The 23,641-nt window shown below is 39.9% G+C and overlaps 1 protein-coding gene across 2 annotated transcripts in view; it reads right to left on the reverse strand.

Annotated features, from left to right (window-relative positions):
- MTUS1 (microtubule associated tumor suppressor 1) overlaps nt 1-23,641 on the reverse strand; it is a 54,986-nt gene that overhangs the window by 30,671 nt on the left and 674 nt on the right. Inside the window, exon 1 of one of the 2 annotated variants that reach the window (XM_009572220.1) lies at nt 3,256-3,745. The exons of the other annotated variant lie outside the window; for it this stretch is intronic. Within the exon in view, the coding sequence (XP_009570515.1) occupies nt 3,256-3,745 (490 nt within the window). Of the gene's footprint in view, nt 1-3,255; nt 3,746-23,641 lie in introns of those variants that run through there. 2 annotated transcript variants of the gene reach the window in all.

Genomic DNA, 23,641 nt, shown 5'->3' on the forward strand with positions numbered 1-23,641 from the left:
TTACCTGGGTCTTTTTCTTCCTTTCAAAATTTTCATTGCAAAAACTCCCCTCTCTGCAGCTCAGGTTTGAGCTTTAATAACCAGGGGTCTTGCAGCATTTCTTAGTGTCAGCAATTTCAGTCACCAGGATGAGACTTTAAAAAATGCTCTAAAATGTAATGTATTTCAAGTTTGCCCTGCCACTATTCACGGTCCAAGAATTACATCGTTGATTTAATATTCCTAGTTATGTTGCAACCTCAATCCCTTCACAGTCCACAATCATCTCATGTCAGAGGAAACCAGATTACATAATCCAGCACCGGACTCGTAAACACGGCAGAGGTTACAGGTTTCTCTGCTGCCTTCAGACTGGAAAGGGAGTACAGTACCGCTGTGCAGATAGGGCCAGTCTTCCCCGTTTGATCACACAGGGAACGAGCAAACACTTCTGCAATAAAAGGCTGATGCAATACATAAATATCCCTTGGCAATTTAATGAAGACATCTAAGCAGATTACTTTGTACAGTTTCAACTTAACAAGATTTTTTCAAGATAAAATGAAAAAACCTGAGAGGTGAGATTTGGAGAAAAGAGAAATAGGAACATGCAGAAAAAAACAGGGACAAACTAACCAACCAGAAGTAGTTGCTCATGAATCCTTTCTGAAGCCCAAGCACCTGGTTTGAAAGTTGTCAAGTGACTCTGGAATAGTCCTAGCAGTGTAAGGTTCAATCACACAACTGGAGACAGTATTAATAACAAAAGCTTTGATTCTCAGTTAATGTTAGTGAGACTGACACATCAACTAGTGCATTAATACATCAGACTTGCACAGCCTTCACTTGTTTTCAAAGCATTAAAAACAAGTTTACTGTTCAAAATACTGATGTCCTCTGTGCCTCTCTTACTGAGCTGGGTATAAAGTGCCTCCTGAGCCTATTAATTTTCCAAATAAATCCTCTCTAGGCAAGATTTTCTGTTATCCCTCATAGCTAGAGAATTGTCAGCATATTGCTTTATAATGTTCAGATGCTCTCATATTCTTGGAGACTTCACTACACTTCTGCTCAGAGATGCTGACTGGCAAAGGGTATATTTTCAATTAGAAACATGCTGTTTTGCAGTTTAGTAGTAGAGCTGTTAAAAGGTATGTCAACATGATAACCCAAATCAAAATACAAATCTCAAGGGGAAAGAAAGATCAAGCTTGGCTGCCAGTTCTAGTTAGCTTATTTTTACCACCATTTTAGCTAATGGAAGCACTTCTTTTCTCGCAGTGCAGACATAACGATGTCCTTTAAGTAGGCCCCTTTAAATGAATGACAATTCACATTTGAGAGCAACCATGTCAGATTTCCAGCCATCTTATGGAGAATACTGTGTTTAGGAAAATACTTGTTACCTTCTGAAGCTCCTTCAAAAATCACACGAGACAATAATCAAGGAGAGAGGAAAAAAAGAGCAGGGACTAGAGAATAAACACATACAGTCAGTCCTTCCCTGCCCTACTGGCTCACATACTCCTACTCTCTCATATATTCCACCTCCCCTCCCGAATGCTCCACTTCAATAGAGAACTAGAGCACTCTTCTTGATTTAAGGGTACTGGGTAAATTCACTGATACTGATGCTAATGTCATCATTTAATTAACTGTATGAAATTACTTTTACATCCATTTGTAGGACCCTGACAGAGCTGCGTTAAACCTGAACAAATGTTTGCAGCCAATTTTTTTTCTGGGAAAAAATTACATCACATGCTGTTACCTAATGAAGTTACTTCATTTAACTACAGTGATACAACAGCTAACCACAAATGACACAAGACTCCAGACATCCACTGTTTCCAGAGTTCAGCCAGCCTTTATCAGTTTGCCAGTTTCACACCATTGCTTTTATCATGGTCCCCAGACTACCACGTCTTTTCCTAGAAGCTCATTCAAACGTCCAGCCAAACCAACCCTGGATGCTATACTAAAAAAATCTGAACAAAAAACATGCACTAGAAAAATTCAGTGACATTCCTGTTGGCAATTTTATCATAGACATGTGCTATACACAGCCACTTCAAATGTTGAAAAGCATTTCTCTGCTAGCATGAACCGTCTGTAGCATGAGCTGCCTTTACAGATTAACACCAGTGACACTCCAATGCTTATTTATGGCCTACATACCTCTGGGCAATGACAGATTGTTTCCAGATTTGTATAGAAGGCATGCTGTGATGTCAAAACAAAAGCCATGCTTTCATTAAAACAAAAGCATCATGAGTCAAATTACTGATACAACACATCAATGATGGACTCTAAATTAAAGACGGTATTGGCTACCAGCCCAAGTCCTCCTCACTTTGGCCTTTTTACTTGCCACCTTTATACAGTCAGACTTGTAAAGCAGAACAATTTCCATCCTTAAGTTAGGCTCCGGGCTCCTCTCCAACAGGCTCGAAAACACTGTACCCAATCTAGTTTAAATGCTCAGTTTCTGAAGACTAGAAATCAGATTCTCAAGTACCGAACGTAGCACAGTAACCAGACAGAATCACTATGTAAGGTCCTATCCTTCTTCATACCAGTTTAAAAAAAAAAAAAAAATATTAATGGCTTTGCAAAGACTAAGCCTTTTGATCACTGAATCATTCACAGAAGATTCGATATCTTGCTGGCAAAAAGAATACCCCGTGACCTTGGAAAAGGTCCAAAAATCCTCCCACTCCCTCTACAGTCGCTACACAGATGGCAGCAGCCAACTCCAGTTCTTTGGGGTGAATATTAGACCCATCCCAAGCTTTTCCATAAAGTAAACTGTTTCCCATACATAGCTTCTCTAGTTAATAGATGTTCAAAAGCAAGAAATACACAACTGTTTGTACATCAGGGTGTGTTCCATAAAGTTACGTTTAAGTGCTGGGGTATTGCCCAGTACTTGGCATTGTACTTGGCTGGCTGTCTCAGAACTTGCCTGGTACCGCTGGTTTCCTAAGCCTCTCTATCTTGTGCACTGTGGCTGGATTACCAGATGAAACATCTATTACCCACTTTTTGGTTTGTAAAGCCAAATCGAAGCCTTGCTTTGCTTATCATGTACTAGGAAGGTCTGTGTAGTAATGTCTACGATAGCTAGATATTATTTTCTGTACGCAAGAGACTAAATTTCTAAAAAAATTACGTTTCTTAAAAGCATTCCAAATAGCCTAAACAAACTACTTGACAAGCACAAGTAGGAACAACCTCACTTCTCTCCCCACACTTCTGCAGTCACCATTGTCTTACCCCTAAGCACCTGCTTTTCACATTCCTCATCCAAACTGTTAGCTTCCACAGGTTTTTCAAAAGCCACGTGTGTCTTGTGTAAGCATTTTTCAAAGAATAATCCTTGCTCAACATTTTCTCTCGTAGGAAGATGCAGGCTGGTAAAAATTTTCTGCCTCTCCTCCATTTTCTGGAAAGCCTCATCTACACATGTTAAATTGGTGCTCACTTCTTTGATCAGTAAGACCAGATCAGCCTGAGTATTTAATCGAGCTTCCATTTCTTCTCTTACTCGCTGGATTTCCTCAAGCACAGTTCTTATATCCAAGTGACTGGACTCCACCTCTGCTTCGAGATCTTCTTTCACCTGTTGCTGGCTCCTCTGCAGTGCTAACACTGTTCTGATTTCCTTTTGAGATGTTTCCACATCGTGCTTTAGTTCCTTCTGTCCAGCCTGCATTGCCTCCTGGCTAGCTTTCAGTTCTGCCAGCAGAGCAGCGAGACACTCCATCCTGATCCCACAGGAGTCGCAGGACCTCTTCCAGGGTCACAGCTTCCAAGCAGTCAGGGACATTTGTGAGCTGGCAGCAGATTTCCCCAGATAGCAGGAGAGCTAGCACATAGCCCTTGGTATGGTATCCTACCTCAATTTACAATGTGCTGCAGCGAAGGTACCAGGCAGCAGTCTAGTACAAGGCGAGACAAAGGCACTAAATAAAATACTTCAATAAGCAGGGCTCTAGAGCCAGAGCTCCTTCTCAGGACTCAGCCAGAGCACTAATCAGTTTAATTGGCAGATTATGCCACACCTGAATTTTTAAAAATCTTTTGCTGACATCACTGTACGTGGGACGTCACCCCAAAAGCCACTCCCAACAGTCATTTGATCTGTGCATCAATCAAAGTATGCCCAGGCATCAGTAATCAGGTTTGCTGCAACGCAGCCAAACACTGGAAGAATGCAGCAGCCCTTCCTTTCCAACACAAAGGCTCAAAAGGAGCCCGAATTGCCTGCAGGAACTGAAAGCCAAACAGTTCAACAGCGCTTAGTTATTTCAACTGTATATTCAACAAGGTGATTATGCACCTGTCCTGCTAATGTTTGCAGTGAGGATTCAGGAGTACAGCTGTGAGCACCTTGGACATTGGCCCACTCCCACTGAATGCTCTCCTCATTCCCACAGCTAGCAATGCTCTTTTAGCAACCTTTGGAAGAACCCAGATCCTGAGGAAGCCCTCTAGTCCACAAACAATAAACAGTTACCAGAGCAATACAGGAAAACTGACTAATGAGATATTTTTGGCAGGTTAAGGAGGCTAAGCCTTTTAGCTACCAGGTCTGAGTGTTAACTTTTCTCTGTAAAAACTAAGGCTTCTTACTTTTAAGCACAGAACTCATAGTAGGTCTAAGCTCCATGTAAAAACAGGTAGATTATGACACCGGCTGTTAGCTGTTTTGTTAGACAGCTATATAATTACCCAGTCATTGGATCCAGTTTGGAAAAAATGACCAACAAAACATAGATCTTGGTCTACAGAAGGCATCAGTCTCTGCCTTCAAAGAGGTGAGCTGGTATTCAGCACAACACCCAGGAGAGCGGGACTTGGAGCAGCACACAAGTTGGAGCTCGGGAGAGCTTTTACACCACACTTTTGGCCCTGTCATGACTCCAGGATGCTTCCGGAGACAGCGATGATTCCACAGACACCCCAGAGCAGAGGACCTATGCTATCCATCCAAAACCACAATAACCCCGTCAACACCATTTTGGGCTGGGAAGCATCTCTTAGAACATCAATAGTCCATGTGTGCACAGATGCAGGATTTCTAACTCATCACAGTGCTACTGGCCAAAAAGGCAAACTGGGGAGTCCTGCTTGCAATGAAAGTTTACTGTTCACTTGCCAGTTCACCTCCTACACTAATCCAGGTATACTCATGGGACCAGGAAGGTATCAGAGACATCCTCCACACAGAGCACCTCATGGTTTGCAGGTATCCCCTGACCATCCTGCTATCACAGTGGCATCACAGCCCCTGGTGGACACAACGCCAATGGTGGAGCTTTTTTCCGAGTCTCTCTATCACCTGCCAGAAGGCCAGACATGGGCTTTCTGATGGGATTTCCCCAGCACAGCTATAGGCTGCAGGTGTAGCTTCTTCCCCCATCAGCCCCTTGCCCCATTTCTAGCTGGATAGCTACCCCAAGAGCTCCTAAGTGTCATTATTCAAGGACAGTCACTACTGAAGACCAGTACACAAAACAGACTGCAGAAGCACAATCTGAAGTTTGAATCCAGGTAGCATCTTTGACAAAAGATTTAGGTAGATGAAGAGAGCCAGGTATAAGCACTAGCAGTACTTCCGCATCCCTACAACACCTGCAGTAATTCAGCTCAGCAGTGTAACTCTTCATTCCAACCTTCACCATACCTCAGCAGTTCCTAAAAATCTCACAAATGGAGGTGAAGCACTTGCAAAGACCTTGTCAGACACCTCCTGGTAGCAAATGAGAATCCAGCTGAATTGATTTCCACCAGTTCAGTTATGACATAGGTGGAGAACAGGTCTCTCTCTGTGAGAGGGAGGGTATTGACCAGGCTCACAGATGTAACCATCCAAGACCTCAATCTTCCTGACAGTTTTTGGTAGCCAACACGGATCCTGTGTTTATACTAAGAGGAACTGCTCAAACTTATGCCATTCTGCCTAAGTTCCATTTTCTGGTGATTTTAAAGGTATAATTCCATGAAGAGTCCATGCAGTGATTTCAGCTGGGTTAAAAAAACAAAGATGGTTTTGGGGTAAAAAAAGCGGGTATCCAACTGATACCCTCCGGTCCCCTCTGTAGAGGAACAGGCTCCTCCAGACAGTGACTCAGAGCAGAATCCTAACTGTGACATCAAGGAGGGCTTGAGGGAAGCCTTTCTCTATAAGCTACATTGCAAGCCTAGCTGACAAAGCTCGGGTAACTAAACTAGGTGCTGCAATTGTCATTCCTGTCCAACATCACCAAATCCAAAGGCTGCAGCCTCCTTTCTACATGTGTTCGCACCCACCCCAATTGCCAAGTGCTCTCTGCTATAATGTAATATGCTGTGAAGAAAAGCTGACCTTGGAAACAGGTCTCTTGCTCTGTATGAACACATTAACTCCATCCAGAACACAATCAATGTGGTTGGTACATTCCTCACTCAAGTATGAGGTCTAATCACTAAGGACTCTCTGGTGATTTGTAATGATCACCCTCTTCACGTACCTTCCAGGCAGGTTTCCTTTACTTTTCTCCACTGTGGAAGACATTCTTCAAAAACTTACCTAAAATTAAATTTGTAGGTAGATACTATAAAGCAAATTGAAAGTCTAACAGAGGTTGCTGGTACTCTGAATTTTACAACCTGTCTCTCAACAGGAATACTTGGTACCTAATGACACATGGACAATAGCTTTCATCAATGCACAAGTTTCCCAACCTAGAATTCATTGTCTCAGAATTACCCATTTCTGCTGATGTACCTCAGCTTCTGCTCAGCTAAGATGCCTCTATTCTCGATGCATCTCAAGTATCTTAATGTTTTCTCCCTGTTTAAGGAAAAAACCTCCTGATCTCATAGACTAACAGAAATCAAACACTGATGAGGATTCCCTCTCAACAGTAAATTAATGATTAGAGCAAAACAAAGAAAAAGCCTGATTTAAATAAAATTTGGTCTATTTGGGTGGGATATGTTTGGCTTTTTTGGGGTCTTTTGTTTTGTTTTTAAAGTATTTCTTTTCCTTTACAGAAACACAGAAATCTTTTACAGAATTAGCTACCAGCAAACACAAATATCTCTATTTCTATAGCTCTAATATTATAAGAATAAAATCCATGAAGTTAAAACACCTGAGAAAAGCACTACGCATAGTTTTAAAGTCAGCAGAGAAACTCACTAAACCACAGTAACAGTTATATTTTACAGTGTTAAGTAATACAGCACATTTGAAATATTAAACAAAAGAAATTACACAAAGCTTACAGTGAATAATACAAAAAAAATCCATTACTTTGACCTTCAGGGTGGTTTCATATTCTGTGAGGCTGACCAGTTTGCACAACTAGGACTGGGGTCAGACTTAAAACAGCAACCCGGTATTTTCACTTCCCAAACACGAAAGGGGAAGCATCTAGTTCCATCTATATATTGACTTTTCCCTTTTTCAAAATGTCTGTTTTACACCTAATTATAATTGGTAACTGAACATGTTCCCCCAACAAAAAAAAACCAACCCACAAAAAACCTCCCACCCTTGGACTTCTTGGCATTAGGCTGGCAAAGAGTTTGAGAACTAAGGAAAAAGACCAGATTAAAAGTGAAAAAAGAGAGTAAGAACTAGAGAGGGCTACAGGACAGATTACTTGCTACATATAATAGAAGAGAACAGCTGGACAAGAATATATCCTTGCAAGCTAGATATACACTTATATTTATGTAATCAGCCATGTTACAACTAAAATCGGAAACAAAGGTAAGGAAATGCTGCCAACGCATCCCACAACACACACTGAACCAAGTTATGGAAAGCATTACAAAACACGTATCCTGTACAATATTAAGAGTCATGAAACACTTATAGCTAACTGTGTTCAGTGGAGTTTTGAGCTGGATCAAATTTCTCCAAATACACCAATAAACACTAAAATAAACTTGAAGGTCCACTTGAAGGCTTTTATTAGAGCCTGCAGAACACAGACCTACACTGCTGATCTCTATTCTAGATGCTTTATCTTTTCCTCCTGTAAGTGAGCTAGTCCCATCGATGCAGTTCTGCCTGACCCATGGGTCTGATTCTGGAGTTTTTCCTTCAAGGAGTTACCAAATCTCAGTCTCACATCTGAACCAGCCCATAAGTGAGTACATAACTTTGCCTTGTATGTTAATCTTTACACAGCTAGTTCTGAAGCCTCAAAAAAGCTCCATAATTCTCCTGCCATCCTCCCCCGCCGCCTTCCCCCGTGCCACAATGCGTACAAGCTATTCGAGCAATGCCACAGAAAGACCTATCAACCATTTGATCTCACAGCTTTGATTTTAAAGTTTTCCTCATGACAAGCTACGGCACTTCAGAGAGGGAGACTTAAGAACATCCATACAAATAAGGAAGCTGCTGGGTTTAATCTGCAGCGGTACATACATTATCTTTGAGAGGACCTGGAAATTTGGCTAGCTGTAAATTACCACCCTAAATTCTTTCAAAACTCCTGCTCTGGGCTATAAACCCAGGAAGCACTTTCAGACAAATACACAGGGAAAGCAGTCACAAAACTAAATTAACGGTGTCTGCAGAGGGCCTGACAGGCTAGACTTGGATAGAAGTCTTCCAACAGCCCCAGCCGCTCCACAGCTTGGTCAACTGTAATTTTTGCCTGCATCCAGTTTGGCAAGTGGTGAACACACACCTTCCTGCTGTGCCTCTCAGAGTCCAGGCTGGTGACTGTACAAACACAGACTCCTGAAGAAGTGATGTTTTGTTTCTAAGCTCTGCCTCAGGCCTGTCTGTATAAGCTGGTGCAGACAGCCCCGACACACTCTGTTCACACCTTAAGGATGCCAAGTCATGAGCCAGTTCTAGTCCACAGCAAAGCGATTTCATTTTTCAGAGTTGTGCCTGGATAATTTGCCCAACTGAAATGCTTAAGAAGATGCTGTACCTCAGGAACTTTTCTAGCTGCTTATTTAGCTGGTCTTTGTCTCAAAGCAGCTGGGGGAAGAGAAACAGCACTTCTCATCTTGCATCTACCCCCGCATCAACACAGTCTGAAGCTCAAGCTGACAACTAAATGCTTCCTAAAGCAGCATGGCAGCTCTCCCTTTCCTTTACTCTTACTGTTACCTCTTGAGTTTCCCTTCTTTAAGGTCAGGCACTAGCCCGTGTCCAGGAACATCAGCTTATTTTAGCTGTCATCAAGTCCTTTTCAAGTTGTTCTGAACAAAACCACCACCACCACCACAGAGGCTTTTAAAAAGGTTGCAAAACTGAACAAAATTTAACTGCGGGCAGGTAAAACCTGACCTAGATGCTTAAACTGACTCAGCAGGATTAAAACATAGACAGCAGAAGTCCCTCTGCCTTTCTTTGCAGGGGTACAAAGGTTTTTCAGCCTGTGTTTTTTAAATGCTGTACAGCCTGGAGGAGGAGTGCAGAATCATCACGTATTATTCCAGCCATTCAGTCTGAAGTACTGTTTCTGAAGTCTGTGTCTGTCCTCTCATTGCCAACTCATTCGTTGACTTACAGTATTATAGCACTGACTTCTAGCCTCAGTACAGCATTTTAAATCCATCCCTTTTCACTCTTCACTTCTAGTCACAGAGCTGGATGTTCTCTTTATAAACACGACAGTGAAAAAGAAAGGGAAATCTCAGATGTATTTACGTACTTCAAAGAGCTCTACTCCTGTTTAATGTTTTAATTGCATGCTTAACGCACACGTATCTTGCAGCACTGGCCACACAGGGCTTCATGCTGGTAGGAGCAAGTCTCTTCTGAAGCAAAACCTATTAGCATGTCAAACACTTCCTTGTCCGTTACAATGCTATTAGGTAAGAAACCAAATGTTATGAACCATGCCACAGTCCTGCAGCCTAAAGCTGTTACCTAGAAACTATAATATACCGCATGCAGCTCTATTAGCTTCCTGCTTGTTGACACAACAAATGGAGCATGAACCAAGAGCGCCATTTCGTTATGGCATATTTTACACAGAAACAGGAGTGGAAGAGGAAACCTGCAAATACAGGCAACTGGGAAGAAACCAAGAGATAGCACGCAAGGCCAGCTTTCCAACCACACACCTTTCTAAGCGAGGTTTGCATGATCTCCACAAAAGGCTCAGCAACCCGAAGCAGTCCTTAACTCCTGCGCTGACTGTTCTTCTGAAGACAGATACCAGCCTAGTCCTTGCTAGTTAATCTGACACATACTTCATACTTTTTCAGGCTCTGAAGTGATAACCCACAGAGTGTAGCAAGCCCTCTGCCCTACAGCGTGATGGTCTGGACTTTTTCTGTTGGGTTATGAGAATGCCCCTGTCATCTTTTTGAGGGAGAGCGAGCTCTCCCTGAAATCAGGAGGCGCTGAGGGCAGCTATGAATCCAAGGCAAGCAAAATACCAACAATCCAAGCGTGACATTGCACTAAGGCTCAGTGCATCATCTTTCCAGTGCTACCCCAACAGACTCTTACCCACATGACAGCCTTTGAACGGGGTTCCCTGCAGGTACATGCCTATTAAAATTAACCAATAATCCATTAAAGCCTCAGTATTTCTCAACCAAAAACATACCTTCATCCGAGTGATTAACATTGATGTGTCTTTGTTTCCCTAAGATGTCACCTGTCCTACAGAGTACAGCTCTCGAGCTTGTACAACTGTTTTAGGACATTGTCAAATGTACTACTGATCACCTGGAACACAGTGCTTTTCCCCCTAGAGGAGGCATGTTAATGACACGTTTTCATTTGCCAGTAATTTGGCATGACCTGTTACTATACCGATTAAGCACAGAGAATCTCCATGTTGCATTAGCCTTACTCACATTTCTGAAGATTATAATTTATGTTTTAAAACCTACATTAACCTTGTAATTTAGCTCCTTGCAAAGCTTGAGTATGTTTGTAAAGATACCTAAACTACATCTGAGAAAATGCATTCCTTCCAAATTGCTGGTGGCTTCCAGAATAAAATCACAAATATGAGTGTTAGCTCAACTCATGTCATCATTGCAACTGCCTGATCAACCAGCCTGTGCATTTTTTAAAGAGCAAGTTTTGAAGGAAAGTCTGGTGATCAAGACTCTCTTGAACTGTGCCCTATGCTGTCTTAGTGTTACATGTTTCTTTGTCATTTCACCAGTAGCTGTTTCTTTTCCAGTCTTGATGATGACAAAGTTAGTATCGGGTGAGACGATGTCAAACGGCCACACATTTTGTGGTGCATTGTGGCACACATAGAAGTGGTGCACTGGCAAAGTCAGTGATGATGGCAGGAAAGAATTTAAAAAACACTTCAAAATAGCAATGTCCAATTTTTCTAGCAGATTAGAAGGGATAATCTTTACAAGTCACGTTTTACAAAGGACTTAAAGGAGTCTACCAGACTTGAACATTAAGCATGTAATTAATGTATCAGACAGACGTCTGCCTGTTAAATGCATAGTACACATGGAAGCCTGACTAATACTCTGAAATCTCAGCATTGTGCCCATAACACTTTTAACCTTATGTACCATAGGCCTATCTTACAGAAGCACTAGTTGAGTTTTGAACACTTAATATAAAAAGTGATTTTGTCTTAATATTGCATTCACAATATACTTAGTCAAGTTCACTAAAACTGTAACATCTAGAATTGAATTAGGTTTTCATCTAGCTAGTACATATCAAGTATAAATATGAGCCACACATCAGCTACAAAGATAAAAATATTAGTAAGCCCACTATACATTCAGGGATGTGGGATGACTGCAAACTAAAACAAATTTGAAATGCTATGCAGTTTACAGAAGACAACTCTAACATGCACCAGCTAGACTACCAATGGATCAGGGTTGTTCTAGTTACTTTCTAAATAACTAAGAGCAATATTGATGCTTGATTTCTTAGCTTAACTAGGACAAAGCCTGACACATGCTAGTTAACCATACAGGGCTACATACTGAGTCTGAGGGAAAAGAAAAGGAGGGGGAAGATGGTAGAATTAGTTTATTGTACTAATAATGCAAAGCCTAGAGCATGGATGTTTTGATATGAGAGGGATTGGCCGGATGTACACTAATGAAACAACCCTTCATCCACCTTAAAAAAAACCCACTGCAGCGAGTCATCCATTTTTAAGGACAAAGATGACAACAGGATGGAAAGTAATTGCATGAGGATGTGATACGGTGTGCTGATGCCTTGGCCAGTAAGGACCAAGTTAAAGTTTGTGAACTATATCTCAATCTATTATCCCTGGTTTAGGCATTTGAATTTTGCTGCATCAGTTCATCATATATGCCACAGTCAACCTTAAATCTTTGCATTCCCTAGCTTTTCAAGGGAAAAAATTGCTTTATTGGAACTAGCAATTATGTTTACATAAGGGGTTTACGTTTAAGTAAGTTTCTAGTTCAGATATTGCTCGGCTTAGGTGAAGAGACATCTGAAGCAGTCCTCTTTTTTCCTGCATACCTTCGTATAGTTGGAATTGTGCCTTATCATCCCTGAAACACATACCTGCCCAAAGAACCAAGCTCCGAGTGATGTTGAAAACTGATGTTCCTCTCTGCTCCTATTTCCTCTCTGTCTTTTCTCTCCATTCCCACCTCCTGTACAAGAAGTTGCTCCTTGTTGTCTGGTGCCCTCTGCTGCTTCATCTCAAGTACAGGACATGGCATATTTTTGCCCTTCGTTCTACAGCCTGTCTACAAAGTCAGGACCCTGGGACAGTCAACTGGGACAGGGAATCCCACCATGATTAGTTCATACCATCTGCAAGCCGTTCCCAGATCCCATTAATTGCCTCCCCAGTGCAAATCCCGATCCCTTCTTACCGTCACATCCTTCTTGGATACACTGAGGGCTGCCAATTTCCCTGTTTGCAGATATTTACACGTGGGGTTTCTCTATGTGTAGAAGTCACATGTGTAGGAAACCCTCACACAACACCAGAGAGCAGAATGATGTCAAGACAACCTCTCTCCTTTTCCAGCCTTTCTGAAGATCCCAGCTCTCACATGTGATTGGAGGTGAAACGGCTGAAGCACAGCCAGAAGGGAAGAAGCCATCTGAGTTGCAATGCTTGAACTCACTCCTTCCTTAATACTTTAGTCCACCCTACCATGCTCAGCATCAGAAACAGGGCTGGAAGAAACCTCCAGAAATCATTTACATCACTCCTTGTTCAGGCAAGGTAAACACTACCTAGACATAAAAGGCATTTCACCAGACTGCTCAACTGTTTCAAGTCTTACCACAAAACACCCCCTTGCATTTTTTTCCATGATATCTTTTCTTCCAGCTCAAGCCTGATCTGACTTCACGTAGACTAAATCACTGACTATAATCTCTCTATGTGCCATGTATTCATGCAGATACTAACAAGCTAGCTGAGAGTTTTCTCTTCTGTTCTCACACATGCACGGCAGTCTCCTATGTTCTGGGAAGTCAGATATGTAGTCAGCTTAGCTATTTTTCAACTACTTTTCAACGTACTTCATTCCAAAAGGGCTAGCAAGCATTGTAAATATGCTAGGGATAAACATCAAGTAACTGGGAGAGACACTGTTACTTACAAATCCAAGCAAGAGAAGTTAACAGACTTAATTTTTTGCAACATGAATTTATTCTAGATCTATGTATCAAACTTGGCTCCAACAACCCTAGGTTTTCACAGCTAATTGTAGGAAGAACTCCAAACAAATCCAAACAGGATTCCTGTAGTATACAGAATTAAGTCTTTAAGTTTGAAAGTCATTTTCTCCTTATGTACTATGGAAGTCCACTTTATTACAATAAAGGCAAAAAACGCCAAAACAACCCAGAACTAATTTGGAACTGAATCACTGAACTTTATTTCATCAATTGTGCCTGCCCCTAATTCAATGTAGCAATTTTTCCTTCACAACCAACACATGATTAGTTAACTGCCAGAACATTTATTAGCTCAGCTTAATGTTAGATTCAAGAATTTCATATTTCTCTCCATTTTTTCTGAACTACTCAAAGTCTTTCAGAGTAAGAGTCTATGTAAGGCTCAGTAATTTGCAAGGAACCATAATCTTTACTTGAAAACAACTGTACAAAAGAGACCTGTAAAATACATTTTTGATCACAAAACTAGCACATTAATATGCAACATCATTTCTTGCACAGTATCTGCAGCTATCTTCAATGGAGAGGACAGAGTGGCTTTTAGTTTGAACTCAGAAGCTATTTATTCAATCACACGACTATGAGCTGATGTTGTATGACTGTAACAAATGTCATTGGACTTAAGTGTGGCACTGAAATGCTGCCTAAAGGATATTATGGAAGAAAAAGTAGGACAGGCAGCGGGAATTTAAAGAGCCTCCAGAGCCTTGGTTACATTTTGTATTATTGCCTTTGTGCCAAAACTGTTTCTGAACATATCCAGCAACAGCTTCCTGTGTTTATGAAACTTTACATCCATTTAAAGACAAATAAATCCAGATTAGACTCAAATTCACTTATGTTGTTCTTCAAAAAAGTGAGGTGATAGCACTTCTAAGCATGTAGGAAGCACTATAATCAGTACTAAGTTATCCATAATAATCATATTTATCTACCAAAAGATCACTAAAAGGTTCAATTCTAACATTTTCCTCATAAAATAGATGACTGCAGTTTGCAATTTCAAGTTAAAAAATAAATAGCTAACATCCAAATTCTCCTTTTGGTACACAGAGATTCACTTTTTAGAGAAGTCACAAATTTCTGAGTATAAAATAGAGTATAAAACAATTCAGAGACCAAGCTAGGACATGAATTTTGTCCATGGTTTAAAAAAAAAATATTCAGTGATGATACAGGCATGATTAAGCTCATAGGTTGGAAATGAACTGAGAAGAATAAAGTTTACAGTAACTGTTCGACTTCCCAAATCCCTTTCAGAATCAGTCCTAGAGCTCTTAGGAGCTATGCAGAAAATGCTAATGTGGCATTTTCCACATTGTTCACTATGGTATCACCCAATGACCTTGTTTCAGTCAATACCTCTATTGGTTTTAATCACAGCCCAAAATGGCAACCTAGCAGGCTGCTCCTCCTCAGCTACACTGACTTCATTTGATGAGTTCAGGTTCAGTCCCAAATAAGGTGTTTTCCCATAACTAAAAAATAACCAAGCAGTTACTTTGCTAAAAGTGTTAATCCGTACCATCATTTCCACATAACAGAGGCATACATTTACCCTATTTGCAGAGGACTACCCTGGCATGTCTAGAAGATCACGTAAGGGAAGTTGCATTAAATTTTTTCTATATGTAACTAGAGGATTATCTATTTCTACAACTGTTTCATAGCTCAGTTAAGACCCTGTTTTACTCTGGATCAGTACTGTTTTTCTAAGGCACTAGAAATGGTACTCGCACCTCCACTGGGTTGGTCCACATAGCACAAGGTTTTTTTGCTTTTATGTATATTACTATTCCAATTTACAGTTTCAGTACCTGTGCTATTCACCCTTTTGATTACACGTATCAACACAGTTAACACGAAGTTAAGTCTCTGCAGAATGAAGGAAAATTTAAGCAGCCACCAAAATCAGAGATAAGCTCACAACTTTAGGAAAACGTGTCTTAGGAGGCAGCAGCACAGCATGTTTTAAGAAATACCAGCATAGTCAAACATGTGTCTAAAATTAACCTTGAAGCAGTACTTTAAAGCTGCTCTAGCAGTGAAACACAATTTGCTTGTGAACAGAATAAAATAGCATCTTAATAGAACCACTTCAGTTGCTGCTGGTTAAAATCATCCATGTGAATTCAATCTTCCACACTTCAGTGCAAGTGCAAGACGGGAAATACGGCATCTCAAGTGCCCCATATCAGCCCTAAGTGCTGCTGGAACAACCCCTTTTCAAAAGAGATGCAAAATGCACTTACACAATTCCTGGCAGTCACCACGTCATAGTTAAGGACCTATTTGTGTATTTCCTGTTATGTTAAACAGTTTTCCTGTTATTAAACAGCAAAAATGTCTCCCCAGGGACATGCCTAGAACATTGCACACTATTGTTTCAGGAACAGCCTGAGCGCAACCCAATGGAGCCCATCTGAAAACATCTTGCCAAGCTGAAAACAAAAGAGAGAACAGGGCAGCACCCAGCGCTTTTGTTAGCCACAAGATATAATACGTCCCCACCCTTTGAGAGGCGCACAGTCCTTCCGCTGCTTGCTGACCACACCTGGAAGTTAAGGGACTTCTCTTCCCAATGACTCCTAACTAAACTGCGCAACTAAAGATGGCTTTGGCAAAGGCTGCCCAACAGGTACCAGTGCTCCCCTCAAGGAGTGATTCCTTGCCGTGCCTGCTGTGGAGACCAACCAGTTCCTGTAGAGGAGGTTTAAAACATTCATCACATCATTCTTTGTATTTAACATTCCCCCAAGCCTCTTCTGTTTAAGCAAACAAACAACTAAAAGACAGTAGACTTACATTTTTGCTTAATTGGGTGGTGGGCAGGGAGGGAGGGAAAGAAGACTACAGAAATTTTCTTGAGAAGCTGAGATACCTCATGTAATTGTGGTGTTCACTGGAGTACACCCATAACTTACTGCAAAGACCAAAACCCATATGTGAGGTTAATCCTTATGAAAGATCTCTAACTACAAACACCTCTACTTGTGTCACTAACAAATGCAGCAAGAAAAATGTTCACTGCACATTACACATGCATCTTGTCTTCCTTGACCTTAAGCCCTAGCTGAGAGGTCCCTCCCGAGACACAGGAATACATATTTAATAGGGTTATGCTATTCATTTTATATTAGGACTTTTTAAGTGGCAAAATGTCTTGATTTGATAAGCAAGTTAAGCAGGTGGTAGATTGTACAGTAATATTTGTGGAAATAAGTGAGCCTTGATTTTATATTGGTTATACAACAAATGGCCCATGCTTATGGCTAAGAAAAGCAAAGTTTTCTAGCCTTCTGTTTTATTTGTAGTAGAATAATTTACAACTGGCTTCATAAGTAAGTTCGCTCATTCTTCTGCTGGAAGCATTTCCAATATTCCTGTTCTACTACTTCAAATATCTGAAAAAGCTTAGCACAAAATCTATTCTTGTAATAAGTATAAACATAACATTTTAAGTTATTTAAGTGTTTCTGATATTAGCAATATTCACACACAGATAAAAATGAAGGCTACTGAAATACCTGAGAGTCTAAAAATATTATTAAAGAAGTGAAGTCATTAATGAGTATTATTTGTAATGCTTTCCCAACTTTTCTACTGAAGAACTGCTAGATCTCTTTAAGAAAAGAATGAGCTTTCATTAAAAGAACTTCACCACAGATGTTGCCAGCTGTCCTGTTTCCTGCCTAACTTGAAGTATTTCCATAACATCACATACAAACTGTTTACACAAGCATCTTGAGGAAGATCCTTTACTTGCTATAAATGTATAAGCAGCATACTACCATGACAAAAAGTAACAAAAATAAAATTAACCAGGAGTTGAACATAGGGCCCAGGGTTATTAGTACCCTTGCTACAACCACTAGACATCAGTAAAGATGATACCCATGAGAGGTTTATAAATAGCAACTGTAAAGAAACATCTCAGCCAGGTTATTTAAGGTAGGTTATTTCTATATTTAAGTATGTGGACAGCTAAATTTAATAGGTTGGGGTTTTTTTTGAAAGATTTGAATATGCAATTTATACTGCTGATGCATTCATTTTTCAGAAGATCAAATGCTATTTTCTTCTCCCTGTAGGACGGAGAATAGAAACAATACTCCATGACCAGGAAAAGGTAATGGGGAAGAGCACTGTTGGTGGACAAGCTTAGAAAGGTGCTGGTGATCCCACTAACTGTAATCTAAATAATTAATTAATAATTCTGCAGCACTAGTTTACCATATTATGATGGTAAAGATAATTGATTAACCTCCTCTTAAAAGTAAGATTTAATTCCACCAAATCTTTCTGACAACAACACTACTCCATTGGACCACAGACAGGAGATACGCCTAGAGAAGAACAAACAGAGGCACAGGTGAACTCAGCAAGCTAGCCAGCTTGACCAATGCAGCTTTCACTGAATCTTGTTCTGGGGGAAGACAAGACAAGAGAGATGGGGCCTGCTTGCAAATTATTTTCCAAATAAGTTGGGTTTTGGTATGATATTTGGTGAAACAGTCAAGAGCTGTTTGGAACACCAGCATTTTTCCTAAAGGTATCACATCTGTCAACCTTGGACCTAGGTTCTTCCTATGCATCATGCCACTCAGGGATTAGAATTTTTTAAAATAATAAGAAGAGTGGAGACGCTGCTTCATTACATGATACTAAATTAACAGCCAATCTATAAACAGAAATTGTCACCTCTTGCCATTAATTGCAATGAGAGTGGTAAGTGTGGTCCCAATCTATTCAGTACTGCCTCCACAGTACAATTATATTTGATTAATTGAAGATGCAAGAAACTTTTTGCCTTCCACCCCCCTCCTAAATCAGAGTTTTCTGTACCAACAAAGAAAGAAAAGTAACACAAAACAGTGAGCCAATTGGCTGCAAATACTCAAAACTGAAATTTCATGGTATTGTTTTCCTCAAAAAAGCTATTGCTTTATGCCTTAGAAAGTTCAAATTAAGAGAATTGAATAGGTAGCAATGCTTTATTTGTCTGAATGCTGCAAGCCATTTCTACTATGGTAACAAATTCATATGCACAAGCTGCAAAACTGGTAGAGGCAGCTTTTAAAAGTTGAAGTCCAGTTTTACCACACTGGAAATCCCCCAAAGTAATTTAAAAGCTATTCAGGTTTTTAAGTGTAATTGTGGCTGCCTGTCACTTTCAAACCCCAACCTACTTCATAACAATAGAAGTTGCAGCCAGACCCTTTTCACCTATTAGACATACCAAGTGGGAATAAATGCACACTTAGAATACGCAATGATATTAGCAGAGATAATTGCTAGGTCTTTTATATTTACTCTCGATTAACTTGAGTTGAGTTGAGCTTGAAGCAGCAATTCTATTTATTTCATGTTGACAAACACTTGAGGCATCCTTCACATGTAATCAATCCATTTAAGTGAACAAATAACAAAATCCAACATCACTTACCACAGTGGAGCCAGAATGCAAAAGCTGTCATGCATCTGCTTTTCACAGTGCTCTAGCTCTTCTTTCTCCAAAGATTTTTTGAGCAAAGCTCCTCATTTACATTCATTTTCATGCTTTATTAAATATATGCACAGTTTAAGTGTTAACATCACATAGAAGTTATTGTTTTCACTTTGGCATGTTTTTCGTTGATTTGTGGGGGGGTTTGGTGGGGTGTTTTTGGTGTGGGTTTTTTGTTTTTGTTTTTGTTGTTTGTGGGTTTTTTGGGGGGTTTGTTTTGTTTTTTGTTTTTTCTAGCAGCTCCTTTCTGCTATCCAGGCTTCCTTTGAAAAGAACTAAGGTTATCTTCATTTTATACCCATCGTAAATGCATCAGTTGGATGAGACTTGTATAGACTACAAACTATACTTACAAACTCCAAAATACAGAGCTCTACCATCTGAAAATAAGAACATCCATTTAGCTATCACCTACATGATTACCGAAGTTATGACCTATTAAGACTGAAATCAAGCACATCAGGCAGGTCATTTAGTACCCAGTCTTGAATAGATGAAATCAGGAGCAAAAGAGTCTCACTGACTTCAACAGGAACATGATTAAATCCAAAATTCCCCATGACAAATAGTTTCCAGCTATTCAACTTCTTTTGCTCAGAATAGATAAGCTGGCTTTACTTCTGAATTTTTCCTTGGTAGGTGACACAAATATTTAACATACTCATGCTGTATCAAGTCTCTCCAGCAGACTTTTAGATTTAGAATACATAGTAGGGCTTAGTGTGTTGAGTATCTTTCTACAGTTCTATATTAAACTGTCGTGTCAGACATAAATCAGTACTTCAGTTATTCTTTGGGGGTAAAAAAAGGCATATGAACAGTTACGCAACTTGTAACACCTCCTTTAAGAGCACTGCTTTGCGATGCACAGAAGTAATTTCATAGTTCGCAATGTAATCTGAAGCAGGATTTAGGGAAGAAATCGACATCTTTTTCCAATACATCTGCTCAAATAAACAGGTCTGTGATGTTTGCTTGTTGCTAGCAAGGCACAAAGGAAATTTTTAAAATTGGATTGCTGTAATGACATCAGCTACTGTTTGTCCTCTGAGACACCTCTTATTCCCAAGGTAGTAAGAGAGTAACCAGGTTTAGCAAGCAATGGAAGTCAGAGAGATAAGTGTACTAAGTACAGTTTGCTCAGGAGAAGAAGAGAAAGAGGAAGAACAGCAAGAAGGGCTGGATGAAAACATTTTGAGACAAAACAGTTTACCACAAAAGCAACAGCACAGTTCAGTATACAATCCTTGAAAAATTCTGAACAAAAGGTGCAAGAGCTTTGACCTCCCATTTGCAAAACCAGTTCCTTGTGTAGAATTTTATCTTTATGCAAGAGAAAATACAAGTAACTTAAAATGACTATTTTGAATCATTCATAAAAGAATGTCTTTCTCTGGCAGTTTATACAGAATCATACAGAGATGATGATTTACTCTGTCACACCATTGATGCATGAAAAGCGTAAGAGCACTTTAGTGCTCTTTGGGTAAAAATCCTTAATGGTTTGATAAAGGAAGCAAATGTTGCATTTCATCACTGAAAGACACTGGTTCATACTTAATGCGTATCTATCATGTTTATACAGTTCTGAACTGTTGAGATTTTTGTTGCAGTTACTTGCTACAAATAAGTTTTACAAGTCACAGGATGGGTAAATAAAGTATTTCCTGAAGCATTTCAGTGTTTTTGCTTTGAAGAGGACACTCACTATGTACAGCTAACAATTCTACCTTCCAGTAGCTGAGAAAAATGACACTTAGGTGTCTGCCTGCATTTAAAGGGAGAAGAAACTTCTGGATATGATGACCTTGAAGCAGCGTAGACACACAGCAATAGAAGTTATACACAAGGCAACAAGCTGAATGACCTTAAGAAACACTACATTTTACAGCAAATTTCCTCTGGATTTATTCCATTCCTAGAAAAAAAATCCCAATTTTATTTGGTTTCCCCTGAACAGACTATATACTTACACTGCAAGATATTTGAACTAATCCTGTTACTTTGACACCTCCACATGGACAAGATGTAAGCAGTGCAAACGCACTCCACCCCAAGTGGAGGATCCATTTCACTATAATACAATGACTAATACAGACTAATATATACACGACTAGTCTAAACTAACTTAACAGCAGTGTAAACACTTGGATGTCCAGCCATACTACATACTGTGAAGAAACTGCGGCAGGCTGCTGCAAAATATCCTCAAGTCAGAATGAAAACCCAAGAGCAAGTTCCATCCTCTTCCTCCCATTAGTGCTTACATCCTAACTTCACCAAGTTACTGCACCGCGAACTGTCAGTCAGGACATGGTAACAGAAGAATCCAACTTGACCTGAAACTCTACATTTCAATAATTGCCCTAAGTATCTCAAGGATGCTCTACAGTCATACAAGGCAGTCGGTCTACGCAATTATGAAAGGGAGCAAAGGATGAAATCCATGATACTGCTTATGAAAAGTGCAATCTACACCAAAACTGGAACTGAATGTTGCTTACATAACACTCATACATATCCACATCCCTGTGTGGACCCCACAATTCCTTTTTTCAGTTACCCCCTCCCTTATTTGTTGATATAGTCCCTATTATATTCTATTTCTCATTGCTTATGTGACCTTGGAAAGAAGCCACATGTTATTTTAATCCAGTTAAACCACTACAAGAAAAGATACTCATACTGGCACTGCAAAACCAAATATGGCTCCTCCTGGTATTTAACAAAAAAAAGAACCTTTTATGCTTGTGACATTGTCATTGCCTGATCTACTGTTGCTGAGTTTTATGAACCTGAAATAATCACTAACAAGCTTCGATGCATTCCACTGTTTCTAAAACCACAGTATATCTATACATACTTCCACTCTCCACTACAGAATATGACCTGGTTTTCAGATGCCCTACTTTTTTGGTATATTCAGCTCTAGCTAACCACTGGCCAGCTTTCTGCTAAGACACCTACTTCTTACAAGACACAGGGACAGCAAAGCAGAAGGAGGAGACCAGGCAAAAACCTCTCTAAGCTTTCAATGCTATACCATTAGCCTGTACATACTGCACATAGAGAAAACACACAGAAGGTCTATTCAGCACTTCTTATTTAGTTAAGTGCTGCTTAACTGGAACACAAGGCTAGCAATCTATTTTACATGCTGTATTTAACAGAGGCATCCTGCAGGCAGGTTTTGCTTTCACATCCTATGAAATAAAACCACAAATGGATTCTTATAATTGTAACATCTCCTTGATACATGCACTGACATCTATTTTTATTTTTCAAAACTAAACAAATTTCAGTAGCAGTTAATGAACATCTGGAAGATTGAACATTATCTCCCCCCCTTTCTCCTTTAGTATTTTTGTCCCTGGAGTATGTGCTATGTGCAAATTTCACACTGTTAGCAATATCAAGGATGTAAGTATATGCACAAAGACTCCCTTACATAAGAATTTTTAGCATCAAGGTATTTTAATCCTAGCTTAAAGCCATGCATGCTGCAAACAGAAGCCTACATTACATTTGGATAGTTACCCTGTCTTATGTTCACAACTGAATTTGTCATCCAGGAGGAACTCAGAAACCGGATTTACTTTACCAGGGATAAGTAATGACAAGGCGAATGGTTTAAGCTGCTATGTGAAATGCTAGGACAGGAAGGAAAGCTGACTGGTAGAACCGAACTCCAAAAAATAAAAGCAGAGAGGGTGGTGTTCAAGAGAGAAAGGAAATGCCTGAGAGGAAGAGCTTCTGCAAAACTAGTTTATGTAGCTGCTCGCTCCTCCCTAATAAAATGCAAGAAAATTACAAAGTGCAGTGGAGAAAGAGACATATGTAATATGCAGGCTACCACAATTTTCCCTAGATGTCATGTTTCTCAGCTAAAACAAACAAACAACAAACAACTGCCACCCTCTGCCAAAACAACACATATATGTCCTGGAACAAAGCTCAGCTTCCATAATCTTATTCCATTCCAGATACTTGCTTTATTTGCCTAACTGCCACTGAAGATGAAAATCAGGTCAGATGCAGCTGAGAATTTTGTGGTGTGTTTTTTTTTGTTTGGTTGGGTTTTTTTCTTTGTTGTTTTGGGGTTTGAGGTTTTTGGGGTTTTTTTGGGGCGGTGGTGTTTTTTTTTTCCCCTTAAACACACACACTTGTCTTGAATGTCTCTAAAACTTCATACTTTTTAGGTTTGTATTGACACAAATGAGCATAAAAGTTTGCTTGTCCTACTTGCAAATAAGATGAGTTTAACATGACATGTATGATAACAGATATCTACATGTAAGTATTCAAATACTTCTCACAGACAGAAAGCCATATCATGACAGCCTGTGTTCATTTTACTTCCCTCCCCGTTTCCCCCCCTGCACCCAATCAAGGTATAGAAAAAATAGTGCTCCTAGCAGATAATCATTAAAATGATTAGATAAATATTTAATAGCACAGACTTCCTCATTCTATTTTTGGACTTGTGGGAGGAAAGAGCAAATTCT

Source organism: Fulmarus glacialis, unplaced genomic scaffold, assembly GCF_000690835.1.
Source record: "Fulmarus glacialis isolate BGI_N327 unplaced genomic scaffold, ASM69083v1 scaffold32072, whole genome shotgun sequence".
NCBI classification, from domain to species: Eukaryota; Metazoa; Chordata; class Aves; order Procellariiformes; family Procellariidae; genus Fulmarus; species Fulmarus glacialis.